The sequence below is a fragment of the Phyllopteryx taeniolatus genome, chromosome 7 (genome assembly GCF_024500385.1).
Source record: "Phyllopteryx taeniolatus isolate TA_2022b chromosome 7, UOR_Ptae_1.2, whole genome shotgun sequence".
In the NCBI taxonomy this organism is placed as follows: domain Eukaryota; kingdom Metazoa; phylum Chordata; class Actinopteri; order Syngnathiformes; family Syngnathidae; genus Phyllopteryx; species Phyllopteryx taeniolatus.
The window spans coordinates 25,064,307-25,088,740 of NC_084508.1; the positions used below are offsets into that span (position 1 = coordinate 25,064,307).

The window sequence follows — 24,434 nt, forward strand, 5'->3', positions numbered from 1 at the left end:
TTGTGGAAGCCATTTTGTCACAGGCTTGGTTGAGAGTAATTCAGCAAAACCTAATTGCTATCCTACTCGCTATATCATGTCAGCTCTACGTGATCCATCTATTTTACTGTAAAAAAAAGAAAAGAAAAAATGTGACTGTGCCATTAATCCAAGAAACAGAAAAGTCAACAAAATCAGTCGCTCTATGATCATGTTAACAATTTCTGAATTTCCACCACGTCTCTTTTTGAATCAACTTACATGTTGACATGTAATTTACGACCATTGTTTCCTTCTCCCTTTGAAGTAATTTAGCTTGCATGACATCTTTTTTTTTCGACTGACGCAAAACACACTCATACTACAGCAGTCGAGATGAAGTCTAAAATCCTCATTCAAACCATTGACCCTGTTTTCTCAATTGCTCTGCCTTGGTCAAATTACACAGAAGTTTGTAGTGTTTCACCCCTCCATCTTTTGCCCTGTGTGACATCATTGTGAATTGTCAGGCCAGACAATATATCCTGTATAAAATAATCAAATGAAAAACAGTAAGTAAAGTGGTAACTAAGCATGCCTTCATGACTATATATTCTTATGCCTATTGCACACCGTTCATAATCTTTAAATGACGTATGTCGGTCGTACATTGTACATCGAGGACCCCCTGTATACTGGATTCCTTCAAAACTTTTCATGGCCAGAAGAGGCAATGTGTGCGAAGACGGTTGTTCTCAAAGTGTGGTATGAGTCCCACTAGTGGTAAGCAGGCTCCCTTTAGTGGTATGCAAAAAAACCCCAAAAACAAACAAACAAAAAATCACTGAATGAAATGTTCAAACAGTGTCTTAAACGTTATTATTTTTTTAATTGCAGTACAGTAAATTTGTTCTTGTACAGTTCGGTTGTATTTGACTTTTAAATACAATACTTTTGAATGTAATTTTTTACTTTTGTTGGTTTTCAAACATTACGGTAAAGTACAGCTTTTTCCTATATTCAAGCACAATGTTGATGTTTAAACTGTGCACAATGTTACAGTTTTTAAATCCAGTACAGTACATTTGTTAAAGTACACTTCAGTTGTATTTGACTTAAGTTCAACATATTTGCATACATTTTTTTTTAGACTGGTTTATTTTCACACCGTTATTTAGCTACAATTTTACACTTATTTGCAATACATTTCAATTGAATCACCGATTAAGTGCAGTTTTTTTTAAACTATTATTTTCCAACATTTAAGAGCAGTGTTAATATTTAAACTGCATGTTACAGTGGCTTCTAATACAATTAAATATACGTTTAAACCTAATTTTTGATTACCAATTGGGCCTAATAAGCTACTGCATTTTAATGTTGGTCATTATAGTGGAACTTGGAGAGCCAAATATTTTTTGAGGTGATAGTTGGTGTAAAAGGTTTGAGAACCACTCGGCTAAGAAATCTAAAAATATTGCTTTAAGAGCACTTCAAATATGCGGAAAGGTCATTGACATGAAGTTCATCTAAAGTGCACACAAGACTACGCACGCAAATAAAAACTATCCCAGAATCATGTTTCCTTCACAGGCCAAACAGACGTCGTCATGCAGTAATGTTATTACCAGCTGATCCTCACGACTCCCATATAGCTCAAGGGCACCACCTGCAGCCTAAAATTGGGACTGTTAATACGCCAGTTTTAAAAAAAGCGAAAGAAAAAAAACAAAAAATAATTAACGACCTTTGCTGTCGTCTAGTGACCAAAATGTTGCACATCGATAAACTGCACACGAAATATCCCTAAAAATGATTAATCACATTTAACTACTGCTTACACAAAGCATCATTTAATAAATGACTGCAATACAAAAAAAAAAAAAACCCAAAAAAAACACACACCTGTGCAAAAACATTCATACAAACAAGAGGCCTCTTGGTCTAATTGTACAAACAAAAACAATGTAAACTTCCTCAAACTGGCACCCAATGATTAATTAAAACTGACTTTTATGGTTTGTTCTTTAAAAAAAAAATAAAGACAAAGGAACAAAACAAGAATTTCATCAGATAAAAAGGACTGATTTGATTAAAATTCACAGTCTTCCGTACAAGTGGTATTTGCATTGCTACATTAGAAATAGGCTTAATCCTTTACATACAACCGAGCCAAACATAGCCTATAAAACGGTCAAATGATTTTGGACTGGATATGAGGACCGTAAAATAGTTGAACGTATACATTATTTTGTCAGACTTTCTATATTGGATTGTTCCATTACCAAACAAACAAACAAACAAACGACTTGAGTGATTTCAATTGGTTTCAATGTGTGCGGTGAGTCAAACAATGACAACACAAGGCAATGATTGTCTGCTTCACAGGTAGTCACTTTCGACAACACAAGCTCAGTAATAGTTTCGAATAAAGCTGCATCTGCTTCTGGAATTTATTTCCTCTTCTTAATTAGATGTGCTTCTAACTGACCATCATCGAATATTGGGAAGTACACTTGTGCTGTCTTTCTGTATTTGGGTCTCAGCACAAACATGAATCCTTTGGAAGGTCAAACATTGTTGTCTTCTGCAATCTAATTAATATAAAAACATTATTCCGCTTGAGGCCGTGATAATCCGTGCATATAACCAAACAAACATGCCATAATAAAAAGGTAGCACAACTCCCCACGTCTTTAATGTGGCAGTAAAAAAAAAAAAAAAAAACAAGGAAACTTTCCTTCAAAATTCAAATATACATATATTTATATAAAAAAACAGTAATAAAAATAATATTCAATCTATATTAAAATGCAATGTTTCTCTGTAAGATTGAGAGACTACTGATGGGAAAATAATAATAAAGGCTATGTAGGACAAATAATGCAAACTCAGACCAGTCTGCTTGCATGTATGATGTCATTTGCATATCCGTTTGGGAGCTTCCTTCGCAGATGACTTCATTCCATAGTTGTGGGGACTAAGGCACAAAGTGACAAAATATCAGAGGCAAATGTCTACTGTACCTACTGTTGACTTGTCATTGTGGAAACATTCAGATGTCATGCTGAAGGGATTTTATATAATGGAGCTAATAAATATGCTCTTAGCTGCCTGGTCAATAAAAACCATAAAGCAAAAGCATACAACCAAATGTTGAATTAAAGGTAATCTTTGAAAACCTTGAATTGCACCTGCAGCAAGTTTGAGCATGCAGGTGTCAGTGCACACTTCCAGTTATTGCTTCCTAGGAGAAGGCTTGGGAACACTGAATTTGTATTTTCAACCATACAACTGCAAGGAAGTCACACTGATGCGAAAAAGTCTCCTGAAAATGATAAAGACCTTCAACTGACACTGGCGCTATTTTAGACTGCAATAGCAACCACTTGGATGGACCTTCTTCTATTACACCACAATTAAAAGTTCTCTTAAAAATCTAACTTTCATTTCATTCACTCATTCAGTCAGGACTTACGTACTGTATTTACATGCAGACTAAAATAACGCAATATTGGAAACAACATGATATTAAGTATATTTGTTTACTTGTTTTGCGATTGGCTGGCGATCAGTCCAGGGTGTACCCCGCGTCTCACTCAAAGTCAGCTGGGATAGGCTCCAGCTGCCCTATGACCCTAAGGAGGACAAGCGGTATAGAAAATGGATGGACGGATGTTTACTCGTCTAGCTGTTGCAGTGTTTCTCACACCGTAGATCCAAATGTTGTCACAGGCCAGGCTTTGCACGGCCTCTGTTGAATTCTTTGCCCGGGTGCCTGGATGAGAGGCAATATTTCTGAAACTGGTCCCACATGGGACACAGTCAATATCCCTATTTTCATCTACAGGTCTGCAGTGATGACAGCGTCATTATAGATCAGCACGTTAGAGTCCGGCGCGAGCAGCACCGATGTTTGCGTGTGGTCCAGTTGTCCCACCGTCTTCTGAGATAGCTGCCCGTACACTTGTAAAGGGCCTCCGCCGTTCCCTGGCATGATGCAGTGCGACAGCAGCGGCGTGTTGGCGTCGTGGTTGGAGCCCGTGGTGGAGGGAACGCCGCTGACGTGACCTGTGCTGGTGGAGCCGCTGGCGCTGCTGGGCGAACGGCTTTTAGGGGGCGGCAGGTGATGCTGGATTACCCGAGTGGGTGGCGCCGGGGGAGGGAAATGAGCAGGAAAAGCCGCATATCCTGGTGGAATGGGGTAGCCATTGACGGGAATAAAGCGCGGGTGTGTTTGGGGCACCGCCATGGGTGCCCATGCTGGAATGGGAGCCATCTGTCCCGGTGAGGCTATAGCCTGGGCCGGGTAGAGATATCCTGCAGCGGTGGCGTAGCGAGGGTTGCTCAGGTTGCTGACGGGGCTTGCGCTCAACGAGGTGGTCTGGGTGGTGGCATTGCCTCCCCCGCCGGAGGGCGTGCTGGAGCTGGCGTGAGATGACGGCCCCTCCCAGGCTCGCAGGCGGCTGTGGATGTCCTTGAAGCGAGGTCTACGTGCTGGTCCCTCCTGCCAGCACTCGGTCATCAAACCGTAGAACCTGAGTGACGTCACATATTATTTATTTTAGCGCTTTATTATCACAGACTGCTCATTGACTTGATTCAGTTTTCATAGGTAACAGTTACAACGAAATGAACATACATTACAAATTACAATCCTCAGACATCGTAATAGATATAGTGAACCCCAGCATATTTGCGGTTTGGCTTTTGCAAATTCACCTTTTGGCAGATTTGATTTTGCTACTTATGCTCTGTTATTGTTAGAAATACCCGGCCATTCGCTGTTTTTTTGTGCTCAGCCCAAAACAATACAAGAATTACTTTGGCACCATTTTGTGGCATCTTGGTGACAAGGAACTATGTTGAAGTGAGTTGAGGAGTTTCATTTGGACAAAAACAGTGCTTTGCCCCTTTCTTCTAGCATTGATATACAGTATAATTATAAACCTTTCTACAGTGTGTGTGTCTGTGCACGTGCGTGTGTGTCAATGACTCGCAGATTTTGAGCTAGTTGTGGCAGGGCTTGGTCTCTTTCCCTTGTAAATAGCGGAGTTCCCTGTACACCTGAACAATTTAAAGAGATCCAATACAAGAGCTGCATGAAAATTCTTATTCCGAATATTATCCGTCTTTCTTTGTCATCGTCAGAGATGAATATTACAGCGGCTGAAATAAGTATTTAACACGTCACCATTTTTCTCACTCAATATATTTCCAAAGGTGCTATTGACATGAGAATTTCACCAGATGTTGGGGTACGGAAAATGGATGGATGGATGTTGGGAATAACCCAAGTAATCCATACATACAAAAAAAATAATAATAATGGAACAAATAAGCTAAAAAAAATAGTTGTGTGTAATAATGTGAAATGACACATTTTTGTCAAGAACGTCTCGGTACATTTGGCCATTCATCCTTCCTTCAATAATGTGAAGTTTACCAGTACCATTTGGTGTAAAGCAGCCCCACACCATCATGATCCCACCTCCGAACTTCACTGTTGGTATGGTGTTTTTAGGGTGATGTGCAGTGCCATTTCTGCTCCAAACGTGGTGTGCATTACGGCATCCAAACAGTTCAATGTTGCTCTCATCCGACCAGACTATATTCTCCCAGTATTTAACTGGCTTGTCCAAATGTTGTTCAGCAAACCTTAAACAATGTTTGAAGTGCTTTTTTTTCCATCAATGGGGTCTTGCATGGTGAGTATGCATACAGGCCATGCATACGGAGTGCATTTCTCACTGTTTTTAACAGAACCTGCTAATTCCCGGTCTTGAAATCTTGAAATCTTGCTCGGAGGACCTGATCGAGGCAAATTTGTGGTGGCATGATTGGCTTTCCACTTACGTATTATGGCCCCAACTGTGCTCACGGGAACATTCAGAAGCTTAGATATGCGCCTATAACTAATCCCCTCGTTATGTTTCGCAACAATTAGTTTGCGATGGTCTTGAGACAGCTCTCTGCTCTTACCCATCATGAGATATATCTTGACTCACACCTTGGCAATGAGACCTTTTTGTAGGCCATCAATTAGGACTGAGCCAGCTGATATTCATTTGCACTGACAAGGGGCTGGATTGCTGTTTGATAATTGATAGATTTTAGGTGTTGTCTTGGCTTTCTATGCATTTTTGCACCTCCTTTTCTTCATGTGTTCAATACTTTTTCCGTGTCATTTCACATTTTTCTACACAACTTAATTTTTAATCTTATTTGTTCTACTTTCTTTGTATGTATGGATTACTATGGTTGTTCCCAACATCTGGTGAAATCTTCAGGTCAATAGCACCTTTGGAAATATATTCAATGAGAAAAATGGTGATGTGTTAAATACTTATTTCAGCCGCTGTATGTTTGAATTTGCAATGCGGCTTTCATCATACTGAGAGATGCTTGATTTTCTTAATATCAAAATGACTTCAATTTTTATTATCAAGGGTCTTGTGACCATGTAAAAAAAGCTGTTATTATATTTTTCATTATCGCGACTTGATACCTGACAATCAATTAAGTATTCACCCTGTGTTATTTAATCAGACTATGTAAATCATATTAATAAGCATGAACTCTTTGTAAGGCTCTGAAGTACTTGCAGATGATTTTTTTTTATTATGAAATACATTTTCTAATTTTTCAAAATTGTTGTAGTTTGAATTACAGTTATAATACAAAGGCTATACTCGTATAACACACGTTTTTATATCTAATTACATAATTTTCATCATTATCATTAAATTTGACTTTCAACAGTTGGCGATTGACTGTTGTGGTTCTATTACTTTATCATGAGCCGAAAGGTGGCATCAATTTTTTTGTTAAATGACTAAATAGGTAATACATGATACACCTCTTACAATCACTGAGTATTAATATCTTTGTAAAGCTAAAGGTCTTGAATTGGCTTGTACTTAAGTTTGTACCTACTGAAGTGTTTCATGAATGTGTGTAGACGCGAACAAACCTTGGCGGACAGTCTTCAGGACAGGGCAGCAGCTGCCTTTTTCTAACCATCTCCATCACTTCCTGGTTGGAGAAGCCATAATAAGGCTGCAGACCGTAGCTGAAGACCTCCCACAGCACCACTCCAAACGACCAGATGTCCGAGTCTGTGGTGAACTTTCCGTAGGTAATGGCCTCAGGAGGCATCCAGCGGATAGGAAAAAGAGTTTTCGGTTGGATGCAGTAGTAGTCTGAAGAGTAGATCTCTCGGGACAGGCCCAGATCAGATATCTTCACATGGAGCTGCTCGCCAACTAGAATGTTCCGCGCTGCAAGGTCCTTATGAATGTAGAAGTGACTGGCCAAGTACTCCATTCCAGCAACAACCTGGGTTTATTAGTTTAGAAAAAAAAAAAAAAATCATTTCAGAATGTGTTTCTTCTTGGACTTCAGCACAATCTTCAAATAAAACAGTAACATGCAGCATCCAGAGGTCCATTTATATATATATATATATAATATAAAAGTAAAACACATAGCAGCCTTCAGAACAATGAAACAGTTTATGTTTCATAACCAAGGTTGCAAAGAAGCAGAACATTCCTGGTCATTTTTCTCTACATTTTTGGAAACAATATGGAATACATTTGGGGTATACAACACACCATATACAATATGAATTGAACACAAAAAAAATAGAAACTTAATGGAAGTTACAGTAATTGGAAATGTGTTGTAATTTGTGCACACGCTTAAGGAAGTGCAACTCTCCAGTCGTGATAAAAATACTGCAAAGGAAATGCGGAGGATTCAAGCTCCCTTCTTGCCTGGATGGCCATATGCAGGAAGTCGCCGTGATCCAGGCTGGATTTAACGGTTCCATCCTCGTCACTGCTGCAGCCCACATCAGAATGCGGCGAACGCATGATGAGGAACTCGTGAAGGTCGCCTTGAGGGAGAAACTCAAACAGCAAACAGACAGGCTGCTCCTGGGTCACCACACCCAGCAGGCACACCACGTTTGGGTGCTGCAGCTCTGTCAGCACGCCAGCCTCCTGTATCAGCAACCAAAATTATGGCAGTGAAATTAATGTGGGCGAAACATAATAGCACATAATAGTGTTCCTTCTTGATAGAATCATTTTGAGATTGAGGCAGACCAGATGGGAATGTTTAATTCTCACTTTACAGCTTGACGTTTCTGTAGACAGCCTGATAATAGTGAATTGTTGTTTATGGGTTAAAGTATTTTCAGCGACGGTCCTTAAACATAACTGCTGACGAACCCTTTTTCCAATATATACAGTCCGATGACTACCACATTTATTGCACATTGTGTGGAAATAAAACAGGACATGCTTCAGAGCTTGTGGGAAGACGGAGCTTTCCACTGGCAAAGCAGCAGCTAGTAGAAAAGCATGACTGCATGTTAATGCTACATTTCTTTTTAGAAGTGAAGACTGTCACAGTGTGTGGCTCTCAGGAAGCAAAGAAAGCAAACTGCGACTGCAACATAAACTGACCATATATCTCAGCTAGTTGATTGAGTAAAGATATTAAAAGTTAATTAAGGCGCTTCCTGGAATAAAGGAAAATCATTCCACACAATTTCCACAAATTCATCCTCACCAATGTCCAAGTTTGATCTGCAACTACAGGAAAAGTTTGGTTGAGGTTATTGCTGCCAAAGGAGCGTCAACTGTCATCGACTGCCCTGCAGTATTATTGTTGGAGCCTGGGTGGCGCGTTGCGCCCTCTCGCCCTCTCTCCATCTCTCCCCTCCCCTCTCTCTTTCCAGCACCTTCCTCAAGTCGCGCACCTTTCACCAATCAGCCCTCGTCACCACCTGCATATAAGCCTGCCTGATGCCGGAAATCCTCGCCAAAGTATTGCAGCTTTTCCAAGCGCTACCACGACCCACCTGCCTTACACGTTAGACACTCGATTCCTCGTCTCCTTTTATGACCACTGCGTCTCTCCTCATCCTCAGTGTTTCCCCTGTGCTCCCGGTCTACGTAATTCCTGCCATCCCGGCGCCTGTCCTCGCCACTGCCGGCCGCACGTCCCTTACTCCACTGCCCGCCAACGCACCTCAAGGACCACTTCCATTACCTTCTCTAAAAAACTGTTCATCATAACCTATCTGCCTCCGCCTGCTCTTGGGTCCAGCTCCTCTCCACTCGTGACAGACAACCAGTTATTAAATCCAAGGGTTCGCTTACTTTTGTCTCGCCGGCCTGTGAATGTTTACAGTAGATGTTATTTTCAATAGAAAATATGGAAACATATACTTGTGTGGTATTAGATTAAGCAGACTGTTTATTCTTGTGATTTATATGAAGATCAGACTACATTTGATGACCAATTTATGGGGAAATTTAAGAAATTCCAAAGGGTTCAAATACTTTCTAACTGGGATTTGGACCCTGTTCTAAACTTTGACCAAAAGAATGGACTCCGACAGTACTTGATTAGACAGTCTACCTGCTGAAAGTCACTCCACTGTTGGACACTCGAGACATCCTTCAAGGTCTTGATGGCAACCAGCTGTGCTTGGTCCATGCCCGGCAGGTACAGGTGCCCCTTGTATATTTTCCCCAGTGAGCACTCTCCAAGCTCTTCCATGAAACGCACCGCCGACAGGGGAAGCTCTTTGGCCTTACTCTGCAGAGGGAGAAGGTGTTAAGGGAAAAGAGTGAGGACGAGACAGACCAAGGAAGAAAAGCAATGAGATTCTGATTCTCCTGCCAGGCGTGTGCACTCATAATTGTCCCGTATGTGACAATTCTGGTGACACTGTTGCTTCTTATCCCATGCTGGGAAACTGCCTGGCATGTACAATTCCCAAAAATGTCACAATACATGAAAGAACTACACACACAGACTTCTTCCAAGATTGAAAGCGGGGGGGGAAAAGGGGTTCACCGTATTGTATGGTTGTGCAACAGTATTGTAGTGTGCAGCAGTTTGAGGAATCGCCTGTGTGCACTCTGACAAGATCAAAGAACCAGATGGCAATGCTTTATTGTGAAACTACACACAATAATAAAAGACAGAGATATATGTCCCGCCAACATTTAGAGAACTACGGGTACGACATAAAATATTGTAATTTAACAATACGTGAATATAACCAACAAGCCTCACTCTACAAAACAAACCACAAATATGTGGTGATTTCCCATGGACTACACTGGCAAAAAGAGAAAATCATTTCCTCCAATTCAAATCAATTCCAATTTCCTTATGGAATTTTTACAATTTTTAAAATATTTGTAATCTTTTTAATTGCTTGTGGACCAAGCGTTGGGTCTCTGGAGTGCCTGCCCACCCATTAAGTGTAACTGTTTTTATCTGCCATCTGTATTTCTGAAAATGTGTCTGTGAGGGAGCTGTTCCGCACTTTCGCCTCACTGTTGCGTAACAGTGTGACTAATTTACAGAACCACCCCTCCACTTGACCTCTCTCTGCCCATGACATGATGAGCTAGGCTGGGCAAAGATCCAGAGGTACTACACAAGACTTGCAGGCGAAATGCTGCCCGTTGTTTGCATACACTTTCCGGCGAGATGACGACAGGCAGCCGGGTGCAAAGCCTCTGTAGTCAATAAGTGCAGGGTCTGCTCCGGTCACCATGGTAACAAATGCCGTAAATGGGGCGTGATGAGGGCTGGCTCACTTACATGAGATAGGGCTGGATCCTAAATGCAGGCTGATTTCAGCAATACAAGAAATACAGTAGGATTCCCGTCCATTCACAAATCTACGCTCCCTACCCAACAAAATGGACAAGCTTCATCTTGTCACAAAGACCAGTAAAGACTTCGGACTTTCCGCCGCACTGTGCTTCACGAAGACATGGCTTTGTGAACGCATCCCTGATGGCGCCGGAATGCTTCCGGGCTTCCAACTACACCGGACAGACCTTGTCACGGAGTTATCGGGGAAAACAAAAGGTGGCGGGATATGCTTCTATAGCAACAAAAAATGGTGTACCGACGTCACGAAGCTCAATACATACTGCAGGCCGGACTTGGAATCTTTGTTTTTGAAGTGTAAGTCAGTCATTCTACTCGCCGTTCGCGTCATTCATACTCGCGGGTGTCTACATTCTTCCTCAATTGAAAACAAATGCTGCACTGCTAACGCTCACTGAACAAGTAAATGAACTTGGAAAAAAAATAAAAATCACCCAGATTCACCCCTCATTATTCTTGGGGACTTTAGCAAAGCTAAACTCAACCACGCAACCCCTAAATACAAGCAACACACTGACTGTATTATCAGGGAAAACAACATTCTCGACCACTGCTATATGACGCTAAATGACACATACTGTACCATGCTATCGCCCATGCTGCTCTGGGCTCGTCGGATCACTGTTTAATTCACTTAATACCAACATACAGAAAAACTTAAATGTATGAAGCCTGTGGTGAAAACAGTGAAGAAGTGGACCAATAAATCAAAGTTAGAACTTCAAGACTGTTTAGATGGCACAACTTGGAGTATCTTTGAAACTTCAACTGGCAGCCTAGATGAATATATGGACTGTGTCACATCCTATATCAGTTTCTGTGAAGATGTGTGTGTACCAACAAAGACATTTTGCACCTTCATTAACAACAAGCCGTGGTTCACTGCCAAATTTAAGCAACTTCGCCAGGCTATAGAGGACGCCAATCAAAGTGGGGATAGAGCCCTGTATAATTAGGCTACAAACCAGCTGACTAAAGAAATCAACATTGCAAAGAGAAATTATGCAGAAAAGCTGGCAAAACAGTTAATCGCTAACGATTCTAAGTCAGTCTGGTGTGAATTACAAGCGCTAACAAAATACAAGCGACCATCCCCCCAAGCAGAGAACCATAAAGGACTAGCTGACGACTTGAACACCATCTACTGCAGATTTGAAAAGAAGACTTTCACACCCCACAACTACCCACCCGTACCACCGACCACCATCACACCTCTGACTCCCCCTCCTGCGTTGATCATCCACAAACAGGATGTGAGACATATCTTCAAACAACAAAAGATCACCGAGACCTTGTGTCCCTATCCTCCCTCAAATTCTGCGCGGACCAGCTCGGTACAGTCTTCACACAGATCTTCAATAGATCTCTGGAACTGTGCGAGGTACCATCAGCAATCTCGGATCTGAATGACTACAGGCCTGTCACCCTGAAATCTGTGTCCTTTGAACACCTTGTGCTAGACCATCTCAAGAGCGTCACAGGTTCCCTGCTGGAACCCCTGGAGTTAGCCTACCAGGCAAACGGCTCTGTGGATGCCGCAGCCAAAATGAGACTGCACTAAATCCTAGAATACCTCAATGGCGAAGAGACCTACGCGAGGATCCTGTTCGTAGACTTCAGCTCTGCGTTCAACACCATAATCCCTGAACTCCTTTCCTCTAAACTTCTCCAACTCAGCGTCTCACCTGCCATCTGCCAGTGGATTTGCATCTTCCTGAGGGGCAGGACACAGCAGGTGAGGCTGGGGGACACTAACTCATCCACTTGCACCACCAGCACTGGGGCGCCCCAAGGATGTGTCCTTTCTCCGCTGCTCTTCTCTCTCTACACGAACAACTGCACCTCAACACACCCGGCTGTCAAACCCCTGAAGTTTGCAGACGACACCACAGCCCTCGGCCTCATCAAAGACGGTGACGAGTCTGCGTATCGACAGGAAGTGGAGCAGCTGGAGCTTTTGTGCGGCCGACACAACCTGGAGCTGAACACCCTCAAGACTGTAGAGATGATCGTGGACTTCAGAATGCATTCTTTGCCACAGGTGCCTCTCACGCTGTTCAACTGACATGTGTCAACCGTCGAGACCTTCAAGTTCCTGGGAATTAGTCTCTCAGGACCTGAAATGGGAGACCAACATCAACTCCATCTTCAAAAAGGCCCAGCAGAGGATGTACTTCCTGCGGCTTGTGAGGAAGCACGGCCTGCCACAGGAGCTGTTGAGGCAGTTCTACACAGCAGTCATCGAATCAGTCCTGTGTGCATCCATCACAGTCTGGTTTGGTGCTGCCACAAAAAAGGACAAACTCTGACTGCAACGGACAATCAAAACTGCTGAAAAAATTGTCGGTACCCCTCGACCCACCCTTGAGGACTTTCACGCCGTCAAAACTAAGACAAGAGCATGCAAAATCCTCTTGGACCCTCCACATCCCGATCACCACGTCTTCTGGCTCCTTCCCTCAGGTAGGCGCTACCGAACAATGCAAACTAAAACAAGCAGACATTCCAACAGCTTCTTCCCTCTTTCCATTAATTAGTTAACTTACAAACAAACAGTTAACTTACAATTCCATTGTAACATGCTGCCAATTTTGTGTTGAGATTGTTGTCACATCTCTGTCGGGCCAATTTTACATTATTCGTGAATTCACTGTAGGAGTCTCGCCACTCTGCACTATTTGCATATCTGTTATTGACCGATACTGGCCACTCATGTGCTTAAAGTATCTGCACCATTTGCACAATTGACACGGTTTAGATAAGACTACTAGTCACTTTAAACTGCTAAAAGTTCTTGCAGTCTCTGCACTATTGGCACAATGGTCACTGTACCAGATTATTGCTCTATTAGTCATTTCAAACTGCTCTAAATTGCTAGAGGACTGCATTATTTGCAGAATTGTCAATAAATAGATAAATAAATAATATTGGCATTACCACATTACCGGTAACCTTTCATTGCTCAGTGACTCTCCGTACTTTTTTTTCATGTTTTTATTTCTCAAAAGTATTTTCTGTCAGTTGGCTGTCTGTTGTTTTACTAGAGTGGCTCCAACTACCGCAGACAAATTCCTTGTGTGTTTTTGACATACTTGGCAAATAACAGTGATTCTGTTTCTGAAAATGTTCGAGAATTCTTCATCCTTGGGGTATTTCGACAAAAGCTAAATCACAACAGCTAAATCCAACAGGAAAACAAGCAGTTTATTTGAATGCAGTTAAAAGGATGATACTGTGAAGGCTTCAGTGGAAAACAATGAAAATCTTACATCTACTAAGTCCCCCTTCACAGCTTTCATTGTGTGTTTCTTTTTGCTTTTTCAGTGCCATGAGGCACATTAGACCGCAATTGCAGTTTCTGTAAGCCGTAGTTTTTACGGGAGCAGGTGATTGGCCTACCGCCCAACCCCTTTCATTGTGTTAATTGAAAGTATATGTATCAAAAGTACATGTGGTATTGGTACTTTGTATTATCGAGTACTCAACAATAAATACTCGTACTGGTATTGACTAAAAACAATTAATAATCATAATAATTGATAATATTGCTATTGAATAGCTTTAATCACAGTACAGAAAATATTGCCATAGTAGCTATTTTTATTTTTATAAAGATATTTTATGACCTTTTAAGATACTTTAAAGTAATCAAACACTAAATTATGCGTGTAACCACGAGAGACGTCCAGTGAAATTTTTGTGCAACTTTATTTGAAAGAACGTTGTCACACAATTTCAAATTGACTGACTGAAAGACTGAAGACGCTCTCCAGTTGTGTAATGACACCCCTGACCTCCCTGGACGAGCTGTGATGGAGGGCTGAGTGTGCGTGTGATGTGACACACGTTTTTTGTTAAAAGTTTGTTTCACCCCACCCAAAGCCTCAGATCCTCCTTACACCGTCACATTTTGTGTGTAAGTGTGTCTAAGTGGTTTGTCACAGGCATTGACCCCTGCATGATTCTGCACAGAAGCCAAGTCGTCCCAGGGAAGAAAGGGAGACAACATAGCATAATAGTATAATAGCATTATACTATGAGATGTTAACTTCTGTTTAATCATATATTTTAGTTTCAAGCATTGTAAATCATGAGTTAAAGTCAATTTTTACTTTTGTGAATAGGTATCTTTTAGCTGGAAACAGACAAAAGTAACAGCTGATTAGAATGCTGTATATTTTGCTAGAAGCAATCAGGATCCTTTAGTATTATGCAAAAGATTGCATTATTAAGAACATTAATCAATATAATTATTAATATATTTTTTTCATTAAGATCTCTAACACACTTTCCAACAAGAAGATACATATTTAACTAATAAAATTAGACTTTTAACCTTAGCATCTCCACCATTTGGGCCATAATGCTTACCTGTATATGTAAATAAGGTGACAATCATCTTGTTAAACTGTTACTGAAGATCAAGTTATGAGAATAAGATTGCAATATCAGAGAAAAAGTAATATCTTTTAATAGAGTAATGTTGTCATGGCGGCACGGTGGACGACTGGTTAGAGCGTCAGCCTCACATTTCTGAGGACCCGAGTTCAATCCCCGGCCCCGCCTGTGTGGAGTTTGCATGTTCTCCCCGTGCCTGCGTGGGTTTTCTCCGGGCACTCCGGTTTCCTCCCACATCCCAAAAAACATGCATTAATCGGAGACTCTAAATCGCCCGTAGGTGTGACTGTGAGTGCGAATGGTCGTTCGTTTGTATGTGCCCTGCGATTGGCTGGCAACCAGTTCAGGGTGTACCCCGCCTCCTGCCCGATGACAGCTGGGATAGGCTCCAGCACGCCCGCGACCCTAGTGAGGAGAAGCGGCTCAGAAAATGGATTGATGGATGTTGTCATTTTACAAGAACAAAGTCGGAATTATGAAAGTGACTAACAAAAGACTAACCAGTGGCTGCTTGTTTTTCCTCTAGAGACCTGTCATATGAGAATACTAGTGTCATATTAATTCAGCAAAAGAGGTGATTTCATATGCCTCAGGAAAAGTCCCATCTTTGAGATTTTCCTCTCTCAAAATGATGCCTTTATTTTCGTGATATTCTCGTACACAGAATAAACACAATTGCATGGAACTGCTAGACAAAAAATGTCATATGAGGTCAAGTCAAACATTTTATGTTGTTGTTTCTTTAGATTAGTTTGGAGAGAGTTAGGCCAAAACTAAGCGCTATATTCTCTCATTTGTGCATAAGTTGTTTTTTGGGCTTGCACACTTCCGTGCACATTCTCCCACCCAGACTTCTGACACACCCACCACGAGTAAACTGGGAAGCTGAGGCGGGCTTCAAACCATAGAAATGTGAATTTTTCCTGAGACTTGTGAATGTCATTTAAATCCGTGAAATTTGAAAATATCTGACAGCAGCAGATTTTCGTTGACCAGTTGTAATCTGCAGACCGCTCTGGCCACAATTAGCTAGACTTTGAAGGAGAGCATTTTTTTAATCTCTTTGAAATGAAGCCATTAAAAGTAATTCAATCAGAAGGCTGTGCTTAAGATTCACTGCATGTTTGGTGCTCCGTCAGGGTGTGCCTGCGACGGTGCTCTGGCTAGATCAGTGGTCCCCAACTCTTTTTGTGGCACAGTGTCACTTTAACATGGACATTTTGAGGGAGACAATAAAAAAGGTTCCCATTTTAGGGTTACTCCACTCAGAGAGCGTATCTGGCAAGCGTAAATGACAGACTGAAGTGGACGGGAGAATCATCACAGCCAGTAAAGCGCGTTGCGGCTTTTCTGACATGGGAGAGTATTTATTTTTTTTTGCTCTGTCATCTCTTTTCTCTTTGTTTTGTCTGACAGCATTTTCAATAAATATCCAGATTTATATGCAAAGAGAAATGGGGCAAAACTAAAAGAAATGGAAGTAGGATGAGTAAAGTACAAATATACTTTCATGTTAATTCAGGGCTCATGTCAATTTTAGGATGTGACTTACCTTTGGCTTGTATGTGGTTGTGATCATGGACATCTCAACGTTTTGCCCACGGACCGGTTTGGGCTGGCGAGGCACGGGTGGCCTGGCAGACTTCTGGTTGTTGCGGCACACACAAATGAAGAAAAAAAGCAGCGCAATGGCCAATGGGATGGCCACACTTGGAACCAGAATGTACAAGATCTCCATGTTGCCGCCACCAGACTTCTCCTTATAGTCTACCGGAAATGAGGGACAGAGCGAAATAAAATCATAAGCGTTGACTGTAATCAATATTTTGAGTAAGAATTTATGAAAAACATGGCCTCACCACAGATGGGTATGTCACAGAGCTCCATGCGCACCCCCTCGTCCAGTGTGAAGCACCAGGGAGCCTCGTGTTTGTTTCCTGGGTTGCGGCAGTACGAATGACCCCCGTTGAGTTCCAGGTAGCGGACAGCCAGAAAGTTGTGGCTGTGAGGATACTGGGAGTTCCACGGTTGACACTGACGGCCTGACCTGGTCATACTGATGGTGCCGCGGTATTCTGATCCGCTGCTGTTGTAACATTTGTGATCTGATGAAGAGCAAAGAAGAAGATATTACAATGGACTCAGTCTCCATGTTTAAGTTTACATTCATACTCCAAGTAAAACTGTTAGCAAGATATGTGGAGTTCTCCTTTAAGAGAGCTAAAAGCCAATTGAGATTAGTCATTTATTCATCCATCCCCTTTGGAAAGTGGATTGTCACTAAATTTGATATCCTTGGAAGAATACCTTTAAATAAAAATCAAACAAAACCAAATGAGTTGAGATTTGAAAAATTTGCATACAAACAAGAAGATTAAAAACAAGGAATAGACAAATGTACTGTATGCTGTTGACACAACCTCCCAATGGTCGATTCTGCGACAAATCGACGATTGATTTCTTCAGTTTGGTTTAGTAATGCAAGATCAATAAATGAAGGGACTGACATTCCCCTCTAAAATATTAGAGCCACCACTCAGTATGACGCAGTGCATTTTGACATCGCTGAAAACTACAACCACAACAATAAACACACTTTGACATTTACACATCTTTAGCAGTGCCTTATTACGTTGGGCTTTAGATTGTGCAGATGCACCTGTTGTTGCACTTTTAGGAATCAGAAGTGCCTTACTTTTGTTAATTGGCTCCGCCATGGGGATGCCGATCCTAAGACAATTGGCTGCCTCAAGACTGTCTGAGGCTGCCAGATCCTCACAGTTAGGCAACTTCAGTCTTTTCAGTATGATCGGGTTCGAGCGGGCGATGATGTACTCCGTCTTGCACAAGTCATTCTCCAGGATCTCACATTCATCCTTGCACAGGTCCCGGGGTTTGTCAGCACCTGAACTGCGGTCGCAGGTCGGGAAGGCGAAGTGGCAGAGGGATGGGATGGCAAACTGCGAGCAGCGATCGGAGAGATGGTTGGATGTGCCGATCATGGTGAAGGCCGCTGGGGACCAAAGTGGGCAAAGTCAGTAACATAGATACAAGTACATAGTCTCAGTGTCCCTCGCGCTCTCTTTCATTTTTATTTTTACAGTCAATAATTTATTCACAGACACACAGCATTTAGGAAAACACAAATACTCATACTGTTAACTGTGCACATGCCTGATGGATCAAAGTGATCGGCTGACAATAAAAACCTGCAGTTTTAAATGCGTGAGAGTATGATTCCTAGACTGCCGTTACTGCAAACACATGCTTCTTTGTGGTGGGGATTATCACAAAAGCAGCTCTTTGGGGGAGAGGACAAGCAATTAAAGGTGCATGCGGAAAATTGGCTATTTTCCAAACCACAGGATCTGCAAATAAGTGATTTCTTTGAAAATGACTCAAAACCACTTGAAATGTAAGGCTGCTAAGTGTTCTTGCCACCTTAAAAGCTAAATCCTACTTCACACCTCTCACAAATACGTGGCGTCGTAAATCTGCGCTGTCTGTGGTCCCCGCGTTCCACATAAGAGGGTGACATCATTAGTTGAATCAATAACATATGCATAACCTAACCCCGCAAAATGTCTGCATTTGAACCGGACAATAGTTGAGAGGGTTGAACACGCAGTTAAATTCTATTTAAGCCCATTGAAACACAATGTCTACAAGTAAAGAAACAACATTCTATAAAGATTCTCTATTAACTGGAAGTTGTGACAGACAAAGATTTTGCTTATAGGCCAACAATGACCTGTAGAGTGATGCAAGACGTTATGTGTGACATCAACAAGACATTATTGGAGCTACATACTGTAAGAAAATATACTTTATGTAAGAATTGAGATGTGCTAGAGGTGTCATGTGTATCTCACCTGTTATCTGGGTCTCGATCTCACCCTGCATCTGCAACGAGTCAACAAAGATGCTGCGGTTACCGATGAAGCGGGCACATGCAATGCCTCTGTACGGCTGGCAGAACCCCTCCTCGTCAAAATCCTCCCTGAAAAATACAAACAGACAAATTTAAGAACATCTCTGAAATTTATATTCAAAGATCCGTTTTGCAACAAGAACACTGTAACTGGGATCTTTGTACTACTGACAAAATAACACGAACTCTGCAGATGCATGTGCGCCACCATGTTACAATACAAGTTTAAGGCACTAGAGGTCCCCCTGTGAATGAAGAATAAAAGCAGCTATTGTATGCTCAGCCAAACGTTTGGTCTCCCTGCAGGTCTTAATCAAGTTCCATTCAAGTCAAAAGCCACAGCCCTAAAACACTCCAAGGTGTAAACTACATGAAGAATTCATGTTTGCGTGTTTGGATTGATTTCATTTCATGGCACTGAGATACCCTTATTGAGGCCTTATTTGGAACTTAGGTACCAAGGAGAGATGGGGGAAGGGAAGTAGTGATGATATTTTCATGACTAAATATATGCAACTTTAGCTGCATATTCACTTTTCTTTCAAACCCCTTCCCGCATTTTTTTGTTTTCATCCAAATGAGACCCAGAAAATCAACACTATGAAAATCGAAAATTGGTCCTCATAAATGGAACTGTGCAAGGACACGCCACACAAAAAGCCACATGCTGAATATTCCCTTGGTGTGAGATCACAGAGTCATGTGCTCTAAATCGTGCCATATGGGACCTTAAGACCAGGCAATATATGAGGATAGGGCGTGATGATGTTGTGTATGCCCCCCACCCCACACACACACACACACCACAGAAACATATTGTAGCTATTGGCTGACTGAAAAAAAAAAACCTCATGGACCCACACATATTTAAACCTATTTCTGTTCTACAGCTCTGCAATAAATCTCCCATCACAAAAATGAGTTCAGTTTTATTGGAGTTTCAAAAAAATTATCAGACTCCAGACTTACTGTACGATTATGAGTAAACCTCCTCTGAAACACAATCAACAAAAACGAACATAATTAATTGCAGGGCTCTTAAATTAAAGAAAGCAGTGCACTGTACACTTAATTTAAATTGCTACCTGCATTAATGCTTTTTGTTACCTGATGGTGTCTGCATCCATACTGGTGGGAGTTAGGGAAAGTTTGAAAGTTCTGTGCAAACTATACTAATTTCCCCACAAATGGCAAAGAAGGGCAATCTAATGTTTCAAGGATGCAAAATATACGCGCGCACACACACACACACAGCCACACTAAATTATGAGGGCATCATGGAGTGAGCATGGGGTCATGAGGTTCCCTCTCTCTGAGGAGTGTTAAGTGACTGAGGGGTCAAGGTCATCTCTCTCCATGTGTCCCCCACATCCAGACATATTTAAATGGACGTTTCAGACACATAGAACCAAAACACACTAAACTATGACCACAGCAACATAATAATATTACTTTTACACGTGGTTTAACGTGATTTCATCCCTATATAATTTCACTCTATTCAGAAAGCCGTGGTTGCCAATGGATGGATTAGCATTTTTTCATCAAGCTACATCTTCAGACCTTTTCCTTTAGAAACAAGTTTCATCTGTGTAGGTGTAAATCATCATTGGCAGGGTACAGTGTGACAAGGAATCATGCAGAAAAGTATTTTAGAATTTTGATTGGTTGGGCTGTTACTGTTGAAATGGACTTTGGCTAAAACATTGCTTTATTTATTCAGGCAGCCAGGAGGTCAGTTTTAGTGTGCGTCATTGAAGATAAAAGACATACGTCCGCTGCAACATTTTTGCCACAGACACGCAAATAATATGTTCAAGCATACCATTCACCACAGTGCAGCCTGAGTCCTACCAGGAAAATGTAACCGCAGCCAAGCCAAACAGCTTCAAACGAAACAGCCATGTCCAAAAGTTGACCCCTCTCCGGTTCCGCCAACGATCCATTTTCTATAGTGCCTGTCCTCATTAGGCTCGCGGGTGACCTGGAACCTACCCCAGCTGGTCTTGTGCGAGAGGCCAGGCAAATGCAGGACACATAGACAAACATCCATTCACACCTATGGACAAATTAGCGTCTACAATTAACCTTACACATGCAGTAGTTGAAACCAGAAGTTTAATTACACTATATCAAACTTTTCCCCCCCCTCACTGACTGACATGAAATCAGACGAAAGTTGTCCTGTTTTAGGTCAATTAGGATTGCCGAAATTCTTTGTATTTGCTAAATACTAGACTAATGAGAGGATTTATATATATAAAAAAAAAAAAAAAAAAACATTTTTGATGTCCTTCCACAAGCTTCCCACAATAGTTGGCAGGAATTTGGCCGTTTCCTCCTGACAGAACTGGTTTAACTGAGCCAAATTTGTAGGCCACCTTGCTTGCACATGCATTTTCAGGTCAGCCCATACATTTTCAAAATGATTGAGATCAGGGCTTTGGGATGGCAACTCCAGAACTTTGACTTTGTTAACCTTAAGTCACTTTGTAACCAGTTTGGCAGTATTCTTCGGGTCATTGTCCATTTTACGTGCAAACCATTTCGATGATCACGATACCCTTTCTGCTTCCTATTATATTTATTTTTCCAGCATTTCAATAAAAGCCTCGTCTTGCTAATGATCCTACCTTTATGGATTAGCTAAGCATGTTTTGAGGGTTCAATTTGTATACACCACAGGAGCTTAAAAGTTATAACAGTGAGGTGAGTCCTGGAGCAGATTCAATTCAAAAGTTCCTACTGCTACTTTAAAGAGTCCTGTCCACTGACGTTGGAAAGACAAAATGAAGACACAGCCATCTGAAAACCGTCTATGTGCATTAATCAAATTGTATGTGCACTGTATCCCAAGCAAGGCCCATCAAGTGTGGTTGGTATACGCTATTATACAGTATGTAGTTAGTAGCTATTCAAAGCCTTTTATTTCATACAGCAGTGCCAAGGACATGGGGGAAACATCATGCACGATCTATGATCCAGATCAATACTAAAAGAAAGACTAGACTCACCACATAACCCTAAATACAAATTTGAAGACACTGATTCATTGTTCAATAAAAAAAAATTCCAACCTCATTATTTATTGAGGGAAGCCCTCTGTTAGCGGCCGTGTTTTTCTTGCAGCACCGCTCTGACTCACGTCCATATGGACACCTGGGTGGCGCCGGTGAAAGTGCAGACACAATGCGTGATTTATGAAATACACCGAGCAGGTTGACGACACGTTTATTAGGCTTTCTAAAACTGCGATTAAAAAAAATTAAATAAAAAAAAAAAAAGAATGCAAGAAAACAAGTCATCAAAAAGTATAGGTCATTAGATATAAAACTACCTAGACTGATGAGATTTGAATGAACACAAATCCATCACAAATGCATATAAAGAAGAAATTAACAACTTAAAAAGTATCATAAAATAATGAAACAGCAATGCATGTGAACTTAAAATTTAAATATAGGGAGAAAACTGACGACTAAAAAGGTATGATCTGCAGCATACAAGAAAGCACCTATTCTACCTTGAGGCATCAATGTCAATCAATCAAATGTATAACCATACAACACAATGCCCTGTTCACTTTTTCATACATGTGGAGCATCATATTTAGGCTCAGATATGTGTTTCCCCCCCGCCCCCCTCAAATACAAACTATAGGTTATTTCAATCTACAGTTCAAAAATAAAAAAAATACAAAAGCAGTCAATTTCTAAGTAAGTTAGTAGTAGTTAAGTGTTCATTGTTTTTAGGTTGAAATGTTTTACAGATTTCCGCAGGTTTCTCTTCTTGTACTATCACACATCAAGTACAGGCAACTATGAGCAGTGAGGGTATAATATTTTGGAAAGAGACTTGGAGTGATTGGTTTGACTCCCGTTTTGTGGTTCAGGGGACATGAAACTCAACACTCTCTATTGGGGGTAGTGGTGGGATGATGGGGGATGGGGACGGGGTGACATAAAAAAAGGTGGGATGTGAGACGAAGGGGGGATCCCTGATGAACATTTATGATTTCAGGGTTGGTTTCCAGGAGCTGCGGTGGGTGCTGAGTGAAGAGAGATGAGCTGCCAACCAGCGTGAGGCCAAAGGTGTAACATGCTGATTTGGGGATGCGCCTCAGTGTGCTGCTTGTCTTCTTGAAAAGATTCACCTCTGAGATTTGCTTCAGATCCAGACGACACCATCGATCCAGACATTCTGTCACGGCGCCCTGTGGCTACTTAAAAGTTCATCTATGAAACATGCAGGTTGTGACTTTTTAAAGGATCCAACTTGTCTTCAATTGTTTGACTTGAAGTATGCTATATTCCTGCACAAAATGTTCACTGACATTTCATGGGCTAGACCCCTATTACCAACTGCGTAGATGGTGTAACTCCATTAGAAATGTAGAATACATACGTGATTGCAGCACGTAATGATCTCTCACTGACAGGCAGCTAAAATGGTCACGAGAGAGTGAGGCTGACTGAGGTCTGTGGCTGCCAATGACCCATGACCGCACTGGGAATGAACAGTGAGCGAGGCCAACTGAGGCACCCGTGTTAAACACAATAGAGAAAGAAAGGGTCCTCGTGTTACTACTGCTGACTGAATGCAATAAAAGAGGCTTCTGTCAGCGAAGAACCAAGAGATTTAGTGTCCACTGGCAGATGCAGGAAACAAGAGGCAACTGAAGTGAGGAGAGGAATGGCTAGTTCTTCAGCTATTTGGAGACTGACCAACAGGCTGTTTTGTCACTTGATATTAGAGGTCTGACTTGATCATGGCACTTGATGAATAGCTGCATTTCATGACAATCCATAAAATCTATCATTAGAATACTCAGTCTAAATGTTTCCACCAAGCAGTACAGCTCCATTCTGTTCCATTCACATTTCAGTTGTCAATTGCAAATGTCTGAACGTACTCGGGTTGAAGCAAGGGCATGCTCAAAGGCCAGACGTCCCGTACGTACTGTGCTTCAGTCCTGATTACCGCTCCCCACCCTTGCGACCCGCTTGCTCGCTGGAACACTAACACATTTACTTCTGCCATCACTTCAAAATACAACACTGCATTACTGCAACTCAAGTCATTCTGTTCATTTATAACGGATGGAGGGGAATGATCACAATGATTATAGAACATGTGCCCCCTTCGGACAATTAATTGCCCACCCCTGTGCTAGGAAAACTTTCGGGGCAGACAATCGTAAACGTTAAACTTGTTCAATATTTGAGTGCAACTGAGACAGCAGGCACGGAATGATAAGAATACAAAATGAGCCAAAACCACGTCTTGTTTAACGACATCAATGAGCAGCACTGTACCACATCTCAACAATATTGTATTCACTGACGGAAATTATGCCAAGCTATTTTAGTTGGTGAGGCAATTATAGTCATGTGGCTTACACATCCTACAGTGGAAAACCAACGTAGATCATCGTCAC

The 24,434-nt window shown here is 41.6% G+C and overlaps 1 protein-coding gene across 3 annotated transcripts in view; it reads right to left on the bottom strand.

Moving 5' to 3' along the window:
• Positions 1 to 2,272: 2,272 nt before the first annotated feature.
• The window catches only part of ror1 (receptor tyrosine kinase-like orphan receptor 1), a 131,307-nt gene continuing 109,145 nt past the window's right edge, over positions 2,273 to 24,434 (bottom strand). For all 3 annotated transcript variants that reach the window (XM_061778736.1, XM_061778735.1, XM_061778737.1), the window contains 8 exons: positions 18,939 to 19,066; positions 17,762 to 18,079; positions 16,926 to 17,171; positions 16,619 to 16,833; positions 9,394 to 9,573; positions 7,737 to 7,964; positions 6,932 to 7,296; positions 2,273 to 4,496 (listed from right to left, as the gene is read on the bottom strand). In XM_061778736.1, the coding sequence (XP_061634720.1) occupies positions 3,803 to 4,496; positions 6,932 to 7,296; positions 7,737 to 7,964; positions 9,394 to 9,573; positions 16,619 to 16,833; positions 16,926 to 17,171; positions 17,762 to 18,079; positions 18,939 to 19,066 (2,374 nt within the window). In that variant the 3' untranslated portion in view covers positions 2,273 to 3,802. The remainder of the gene's footprint in view (positions 4,497 to 6,931; positions 7,297 to 7,736; positions 7,965 to 9,393; positions 9,574 to 16,618; positions 16,834 to 16,925; positions 17,172 to 17,761; positions 18,080 to 18,938; positions 19,067 to 24,434) is intronic.